Source organism: Arachis ipaensis, chromosome B03, assembly GCF_000816755.2.
Source record: "Arachis ipaensis cultivar K30076 chromosome B03, Araip1.1, whole genome shotgun sequence".
Classification (NCBI taxonomy): domain Eukaryota; kingdom Viridiplantae; phylum Streptophyta; class Magnoliopsida; order Fabales; family Fabaceae; genus Arachis; species Arachis ipaensis.
In genome coordinates this window covers 47999390-48008963 of record NC_029787.2, presented here as the reverse complement: position 1 = coordinate 48008963, position 9574 = coordinate 47999390, and the positions used below count along the sequence as shown (strand labels likewise).

At 34.2% G+C, this 9574-nt stretch overlaps 1 protein-coding gene across 1 annotated transcript; it reads left to right on the top strand.

Annotated features, from left to right (window-relative positions):
• LOC107630466 lies at positions 238-6967 on the top strand. The gene is made up of 14 exons (XM_016333602.2): positions 238-439; positions 566-653; positions 819-927; positions 1754-1803; positions 2072-2138; positions 2354-2426; positions 3322-3377; positions 4009-4105; positions 4316-4397; positions 4518-4580; positions 5130-5189; positions 5986-6078; positions 6164-6226; positions 6642-6967. The coding sequence occupies exons 1-14, from the start codon at positions 384-386 to the stop codon at positions 6708-6710; spliced, it is 1026 nt and encodes a 341-aa protein (XP_016189088.1). The 5' UTR covers positions 238-383; the 3' UTR covers positions 6711-6967.

Below are 9574 nucleotides of genomic sequence, written 5' to 3'. Positions count from 1 at the left end.
TATTTAATAAAATAAAAAAATATTTTAAATATTTAATATAATTAAAATAAAATATTAAAAATAATTTAAAAAATTAATTTATATTTTATATGTATGCGTGTCCTCTGTCTTATAAGATTTTAAAATTTGCGTGTCGACGTGTCCCGTGTCGTGTCGTGTCCGTGTCCGCGTCAGTGTCCGTGCATCATAGGTGAGGTGTTTATTGTGTACAGCATTGGTGTATGTTAGCTATTCTATGTTATCGGATACTAAAATGCGCCTGACGGACTATCTGACTCAATTTTGCTGTACGGTGATATCAAACACTGCGAGTAACGGCGATCCAATCGAAATCTCTATTCTATGAATAGCGACAACAATCGCATTCTTGAACGGAAAAGAATATGGCGACTGAGAGATACGCTTCTCCCCCTGCCACCTCGGCTGAGGAGAACGCTATGTCAGTAACAACTAATTTATTTGGTTCAGATTCACTTAGCTTAACCCCTTTTATCTTCAATTTCACGTTATGTTGTTATTTTTAGGCAATGATAAATGATTCTTTTCTTATTTTTTTGTTTCTTAGGTTCCTTGATATATTGCATGAAGCTCCCCTATTCGCTCACCGCAAGCCTGCAAGGGTTTTTGGCAGTGTTTTCTATTGCATGTTACTGGCAAGTTCAAATCTGTTCTTTGTTTTAATTAATCGGTTGTTGGCTGATTGATTTGGCAGGCATTGATGTTCTGGTTGAATTGAAAAAGTTGTTTGAGTTGTTATGCATATCTTGTGTTTGTTCAAATTACTGAGTGAGTTGGCTTGTTGTTTCTTTACATTTTAGGCAGGTTATGCTACCTTGGCCATAGGAACTGAGTGGATTTTTCGCCCCAAGCAAGAAGTGATCTCTCCCGTGCTTTGTAGTTGCGATGTTCTTCTTTTGCTGTTAACAGGTTTTTTCCTTGCATTGCTCTTGTTTCATTCTCGAAATGAAGTTTTTCTGTTGGGGAAAAAATGTAGCAAAATTTGAAGTGGCCTTCAAATAGATATCTGACGACTAACGATGCTCCTGCTTTTAGTTAGTTCAATGTCAGCTACTGACATTTTTCTAGCTTTCAGGTGGCAAGTTAATTGCTAATAATGTTTCTAAATCATCAATTCTCTCATGTTAGAATGTTAGAAGAACCTGTGCTGCACATTTCCTGTTTTGTGAATGGTTGTAGAGTAGTAGTCTAGTAAATCAGAATCCTGATGCATTCCCCTCCCACCAAAATTTCAAAATCTTTTTTCCATTTCGGTGTACCTTGTATTTTCTAATTTGGTTTTATTAGAAATATATAGTTTCTGTTCTTGTTAATAAAGCAATATACTGGACTACTTGTATTGTTACTTTAACATTAGTATTTCCTTTTCTCCCCAATGGATACAACTATTGTTAACACATTCGTTGAAATTCACAGTCCCAGTTAATCTTCTTGTTAATGTGGTAGTGTGTAAATATTTATACAATGATGAATAATTTATATGCATTAGCATGCAATTACTTTGAACTTACAATATAACTGTGTCGAACTTTGTAAATCCTGGAAACAGACAATGCTGTGGAGGTTTACATTGTTATCATGTTCATAAGTGCTGATGTATAAAATTAGCAATATTGGGTGTAGCATATATGATACATACGTAATTTATTTTTATTAAGTACGATATACTTAAGCTATTTGTATTCAATCTTTTAATGCAGTGTTTTACTGGGTTTGCCATACTTTACTGTTTCAGGTATCTTTCAACAATATCTAGTTTATCAAGTGCAGAAGATACGGTTACAGGTAATTCTTCAATGGCAAATTTTTTTACCATCACAGTAGTTTCTTAATTTCATTGTCTGCAAGCATGCCCTGGAATATTTTGGTTTTTTTTTTTTTTAAAAAAAATGGAACTGTTTTACTTCTAGGACTCTGGAATCTGAGTTAACATCAAAAGCTTGAGATAAAGAAAGAATTAGCAAAATAAATTTTGCAAGATCTCTGAAGGTTTGAGTTATGTTTAGTGGTGTTTTACTGCTTATGTAGTTTTTATGGTTGACATGATTTTCAGGGCTATTATAGTTTCAGCCAGAAGTTGAAATTCATTATTCGCATACCCTTTTCAATTACAGCATATGGTATGTATTTTGGTTTCTAGGCTTTTTTAAACTTTCAGATCATGCTTAATATGTGTCTACTGACATATATGTGTGAAGAATTAACTCAAAGTAGAAATCTTAAACTGTTTAGGTGGATGCACATGAATGGGTATATATTTATAAATTTGAGGATAGTTCATTTATAGGTTTACCATTATGATGTACATATATTCCTGTACTTTTTTAAATTTCAGGAACTGCTGCTATGCTACTTGTTATAGTCTGGAAACCTTACACCGGCTTTTTGTCAATCCCTGCAATATTGAGGTATACTCATCAATAATTATTTAGTTTAGAACTTTTACAGGGATAAGATTATATTGAGATAGAAAATCCAATATCAGCAATATTATGTTAGCTCCAACTATGACTATATCCTTAACCTGAATCTTATCAGTAAAAGTGCCAAAGATCTTCGATTGATGAGAAAATGAAGCATTTTCCCTTTGCTTCTTTTCTTGTTTATCTAAATTTTTTATTTTGTTTGGATGATGATAAAGAATTGTCTTATCAGTATATGGTAATTTTAGCATATAGCAATTTACAGAATTTTCTAGCTGCTATGCTTAGCAGGAGGAAGAGTTGGTTGACAGTTGACAGCAGACATTATGTGGGGTTTTCAAAAATCTTTTGCTGTCCCCTGTTCAGTTGGATCAAGTTGATGCAATGAATCCATAAATCCAAGCTAAACCTGAAGGTCGTTTAGGATTAGTTCAAGTAATCAGATTACGTCCAGATGAAATCAGATTAAATCAAATGTATTTTATAGATAGAAATAAAAATAAACTAACTATTGTAGTGGTATAGCCAACCTGATCAACTGATTATCTTCTTTTTTTCTGCATTCATTTGAAGTATCTACCAAAATCATTATTAAGCTTCTTATAACCAAGCTTTACGTTATTATGGGTTGCTAGAAGATATTTTACCTAATGATCTAAAGCAAATATTATAATTTCTTTGAAACATTTTGTTTTACTATCCGTATAATCTCCACCGTTTCTTTATTATCATGTATGTCTAAATTTGTTATAACCAAGTCCTTGTTCCATGTCTGGCACATCGTATATTCTTATTCCCTTTGTGCTATGTTCTCTAAGCCATGACTGAAATTAAGCTGTTCACCTATATGTCTTACTTTGATTGCTTCAAAATTCTACAGGATCATTATGGTGGCTGAAGCAGTATGTGCTGGATGTTTCATGAGTCTTTACATTGGTAAGTGTTTTTGTTTTTACCTTATTTTTCCTTTGTTCTTTCTGGTTTGTTCTTTTTCCCTTTTCTGGTGTAGAGAGGGTTTATTTATTTAGTAAAGGGGGAGTTTGGGGGAATTGTGAAGCTGAGGGGATGAGTTGAGCAACAAAATTCCATCCTAGGGGAGCAAGTACTAATTTGTTTCTTGCAAGGAGACAATAACAAAATAAAAATTGGCAAATTTTGGAAAAATTAAAGGGATGTCTGGAGCCTTTGGGTGCTTTTGCAACAGCTCCTTGTTGGATGATAATACTATAAAAATGTGCCTGAGGTGAATGGAATTATACAAAATTAATCTATGCAATGCAAGCATTTTTCTTCTTTTTTTCCATTTTCTTTTTCTTTTTTAAGAATAAAATATCTAGGGATATCTTATGCTTTGGAATGTATGAAATCCCCTACAGTCCCATTTTGGTTAAAAACTGAAAAAGGATGGGAAATGATGTATTGCGCTCTACAAATCTGTATTATTAGTTAGAAAAGATATTATATTAATACGCTTTACTTAAATTCAACTCACTTTGCAGTTTCGATTGCTGTATAGGAATATTTTCACCTGATCCTTTCCTTTCTTTGTGTTTTTTGCTGCAAACAGGTTACATCCATCAGTATAATTCATTGAACTCCCATCCTGATGTTCTCAAGTCCTTATACTCACCACTTCAACCATCAAGTTCTTTGGAGGGTCTAAGGCAAACATTTTGTAATCTAGTTTCTTAATTAATTTATTTCTGTTATTCAATATACATGTTGAACTTTCAAACCACAATCAGCAAAATATAGTTTTTCTCCATGCATAGTGTTCTACCCTCTATGCACTCCATTGATAATGCAAAGGATGCAGATGCAAATCACATCTGCGAAGTTTAGACACTAACATTAGTACATCTTTGATGCAATAGGTACCATGATGGTAGACTCTCTGATCAGCAAATGGCTTTGCTACAATATCAGCGTGAGAATCTACATTTCTTGAGTGAGGAGGTATATGCAGTCTGAAACATCTATTTTATGTTGATTTAAGGCACTTCTTTATCATTTAGGGGTAGTCTTTAAATTCCACTAACTAGAACATGTATTGTCCACCAACATTTTCCCTTTCAGGTTCTTCGGTTGCAAGAGTCCTTAAAGAAATATGAGCGAACTGATGATCGAAGCACACCACAGGTAATCATGAACATGAATGAGTTGAGTTTAGTTTGCATAAGGATGCAATGAGCCAAGTTTAGCTAAACCAGGCCTGTTCTAAAACTTTGCTTACGTAACATATACTTATCAGGCTTGGCTTGAAAAAAAATAGTAGCTTGTTTTCTTTAGGTGAGTTCAGCTCACATCTAAGATCCAATGTGCCAAGTTTATACATTATGTCCAGGGAATTATGTTAGGTTTGATAGACGTTGAGCTAGGATACAATTCAAATGTAACCAGACGGATGTTGTTTTACATAATTAAAATATGGTCTAACTCAACTCTACCCAACTTAAGTATAGAATATGAAAGTTCAAGCTGATTTAACAGATGTGCCAACATTTTCAGGTTAAGCACGACTCATTATTTTAGGAGCCCTACTTATTGTGTTATTATTAAAGAATTGAGCAATGACAGTTGAAAACTGTCTTAAAATCATTGTCATGTATATATTTGGTGGCTCCATCTTCATCACACCTTTTTTCTTCTCTTAAATTATTTCCTGGGAAACAATTGCTTGTGTTGCAGGTTGATCTTGCCCATCTATTAGCAGCTCGTGACCAGGAATTGCGGACACTTTCTGCAGAGGTAACTACTGCCTGTTAGTTTTAAATGTCTGAGTGTTGACAACTAAGTGCAATCACATTGATGTGAGCACCCCATTCCTGTGAATATAAATTTTGGATAAGTTTTCAAATGAACCTTCAGTGATGCCGTTGACTCTATTGATGGGTTCTAACAAGATTAAGCATACATTGTTTCTATATTTAAACTTACCAATGCCCAAAAGGGTAAGGAGGGAAAGGTTCAAAAAGAGCAACAAAAGAAGTTACTACATCCAAACAACCACAAAACGAGTTAGAAAAACCAAACATTCTACACTCAACCATCCTAATACACCATATAGAAATTAATATGTTCCACTCCGTGTAGAACTAGTACACCAAGATCTCCAGCCATGGGCCAAACCAAGTCAGAGCAATCTTCAAGCAAACCTCCTTTTAAGCATAACCACCTTTGCAGCAGCACAACTCCTATGTGAACTAATAGCTGTTTTAAGTGAAGCATACCTATTAAGGTCAAGCTGTTTTAAATTTGATGGAGAACTTGCTATGAGAATTCATTGTGAGATCCCATGGGCTCAAAAAGAGAATTATTTGAATATTTTGCATTCAAAATCTGGCTACAAAATTTTCTAAGAACAGTTTACTTTCTGTGTTGATTTTCAACGAAATTGATTTGCTAATACCTATTGTGTTTTACACAATGAAGTGATGAATTAGTGATTAAGGACTAAACTTTAGTCACAATATGCGTTAGATACCATTCTCTTTCATCTCTTCAAGACAAATGGTACCTTACTGGGAGTTTTTATTTTACACAGATGAACCAAGTGCAATCTGAGTTAAGGCTTGCGCGGTCCGTGCTTGCTGAGAGGGAGTCAGAGATCCAACATGTTCGTACAACTAACAATCAGGTAACTTAGAAGTTTTTCCTTAAAAACATTACCATGTCAATGATACCATAAGGTGCTAACTGATTCTCTCAATAAACATACACAGTATGTAGAAGAGAATGAAAGACTCCGGGCTATTTTAGCAGAATGGAGCACTCGAGCTGCCAAGGTAAATCCTATTTGTAATTGTATAATCATTATATGATATCACAAATGATATGGTTGAAACCACCAGTTACACCAGTGCCCCCAAGATATATTATATTTTCTTTTCAGAAGTTACTCCGTTGATTAATGTGTTGATAAATTAGTTCCTAATAAATCAATATGCTAATGAAGTAACCTCCAAATTATTCTTAAACACTAAGAAAGCCCATATCAATAATAGAATTCATCATTAGCATACCATAAGTTAATATTCTTTAGCCACTAGTTTGTCAAAATAATGGTGATACCAAACTGGTGGCTCTCCCATGATGATGGTATGAAACAGCAATCCAATGTGAAGATAGTCCATGCTGGTGTTTTTCCTTCTTAATATGGTTTCTGCTGAATACTTTTTAATCTAATGATTTAATGAAAAGCTTGAACGAGCACTGGAGGCTGAGAGGATGTCAAATCTAGAGTTGCAAAGGAAGATTTCCGCGCAATGAAATCGATCACGTACTTCAGAAGGTGCAACTGAACAAGGAATCTAATTCACTTGTCATCCAAATACACTATAAAGTTCAGGCAGGTGTAACGATTAAAAATGTGCTCGACTTGTGCGTTCAGTACCGTCACTGTTGTGAGAAGATCCAATCATTGTACATAGTAGTCCATAACGATGTAGTTTGATTATGAGTTGCCATTTTGAGCCAATCCATATTTGTATCATTCATTTAAGAAAAATCAATTTTGTATTTCCGTACACAGCGGTTTTTCACTGTTTTGTCATTGTCTCATAACAATAACATGAGGAAAAGTCTAGGGGCCAGCAACTTTGTTAAATTCTGGCCAGCATGTAACCAGCAAAGAAAAGTGAGCCATTGGATGAAATTTTACACCAATCTCACACCATTAAAACCATCATTGATGGCTATTTGATGGCTACAAATCACAAAAGTTGCTGGTCCCTATCATTCCTCATAACATGATATATAAAGAGATAGATGTACATAAATATATGTAGCGTGTTTAATTGTTAAGGCACATAAATATATTTCTCATTAACATTTAATTTTCCTCTAATAAGGAAGAAATTGGTGATCAAGATGTGGCTGGTGAGGATAGAGAGAAATTTTAAAACATTTGAAAGGATAAAATTATAATAAGTAATTACCCAAATCAGTCCCCAAGGATTTTAGAATCGGACATTTTAGTCCCTAAGGAAAATTAATATACAGATCAATTCCTAAGGTTTTATTCCGGTAGACAAATCAGTCTCCAGTTCATTTTTCGGCAGAGTAATTACCCAGATCAATCCCCAAAGATTTAAAAAACGGACATTTTAGTCTCCAAGAAAAATCAATGTACAAATCAATTCCCAACGTTTCTCTCTATTAGACATAATAGTCCTCCATCCAAAAATAAAACAAAATAAAATAATTATTATTATTAATTGCATAATAATATTGTACTATATTTTTTGTATTTTTTGGACAAAAATAATGAAAAATTTATTCATTAAATTCTTATATATATATATATATATATATAGCCACTTAAATAGAATATCTTTCGATTATATTAAATACAAAAATATCAAATAGTTTTAACTTTGAATTTCTTGTAAAATAATCTCTAATAATTTTATTATTATTATTATTATTATTATTGAGTGACTATATATATATATAAGAATTTAATGAATAAATTTATCATTATTTTTGTCCAAAAATACAAAAAATATAGTACAATATTATTGTGCAATTAATAATAATAATTTTATTTTATTTTATTTTTAGACGGAGAACTATTATGTCTAACAGAGAGAAACGTTGGGGATTGATTTGTACATTAGTTTTTCTTGGGGACTAAAATGTCCGTTTTTAAAATCTTTGGGGACTGATCTGGGTAATTACTTTGCCAGAAAATGAACTGGGGACTGATTTGTCTGCCCGGAGTAAAACTTTGGGAATTGATCTGTGTATTAATTTTTTTTAGAGACTAAAATGTCCGATTCTAAAATCTTCGGAGACTGATTTGGGTAATTGCTCTTATAATAAAACTTTACGGCTCATGCTATCCATTTTCTAACTTTCCACTAAATACATATATTTTGTATGTAGTTAAAATTTGTCATACTAACCAAATAGTAGATATATGTCAACATGTCCAAACACAGCCCAAATGAATAATAATCTAATCAAACTTAGACTTGTAATGATGATGATGATGCACAACAGAGTGTGCACCAATTGATCTTGAACAATAATCTATATTTAACATAGTCAACTTAATTTTCATGAAATAGACAATGCAAAAGGAAATTTCTGGGATTTTTTATTTAAATTAAATAATATAAATTACGGTAATACATAAAATATGAAGTAATTATTTGAATGCGTAATCTTACACATCTCGGATGCTGAGGGCTAAAATAAAAAATGTAAATATCTTGGTGTCTGAGACAACGTTTTGTGACCGGACGACGCCATGACATATCCTGGATGCACCAAGGATATGTTTTACATGGAAGATCGGGTACTGAGCACCCGAGATACGTGCAACATGCCTAATTTGGGCCTCAGGATCCGAGATATGGTCAAATAGCTAATTTGGCTCTCCGCATCCGAGATATGTATATTATGGTTTAGGTGTCTCTGCAGCTAACGATATCTTGGAGAATAACTCTATTTATAGAAGTCATCCCTCAACCGTCTCCTCACAATTTACAAATCAATCTTTTCTTTTTATTCTTTCTGTTTTGTTCTCATGGAGAATAATCATTTCTTTTTTGTTATAGTTTATCCCAATGGGATAGTAAAACACCGTGATGAATGAGTGATTTTCGAGTCGACTCAACTGTGATGTTGCACACTAACCGGGTTGGTACCCTACATGCGGTAAAGACGGTCATACTAAGCAATATGGGGGGAATAGATAGCAAGAGGTTGGGCGGGTTGCATATAGATTTTTGCACGCGCTTCCGAGCGGTGGATTTACCAACAGGTTATTCTGGATTGATGGGGATCAGCATGTGAGGGTAATGTTCGACGTACATGCACGGCTAATACCACAACATATGATGGAGTGGTATGCTGTGGTGCGTGACATGGTTGTTGGTGGTGGGCCGTCCCCTTCGAGTCCTGAAGTTGTCCCGCTGGATGCAACTCCGATCTACTACACCCAACCTCGTGATAATGCCGACAGTGAGGGCGATTCAACTTATGTTACTGAGTCCAGGTCATCGAGCGATACTTCTTCCTCTGAAGAGTATGTGACGGAGACTCCCACCGGCAGTGGTGCTCGGTTTCTCCTACCTCCCCCTTTTCCCATTCCTCGATTGTCAGAAGTTCCTAATCATTATCACACT

Bases quoted from the DNA above. Each gene is read 5' to 3' on its own strand.
- LOC107630466 (XM_016333602.2), top strand. From the start codon at position 384: ATGGCGACTGAGAGATACGCTTCTCCCCCTGCCACCTCGGCTGAGGAG. The intron at 2,427-3,321 runs GTATACTCATCA...AAAATTCTACAG, and splicing joins TCAATCCCTGCAATATTGAG to GATCATTATGGTGGCTGAAG. The intron at 4,106-4,315 runs GCAAACATTTTG...TTGATGCAATAG, and splicing joins AGTTCTTTGGAGGGTCTAAG to GTACCATGATGGTAGACTCT.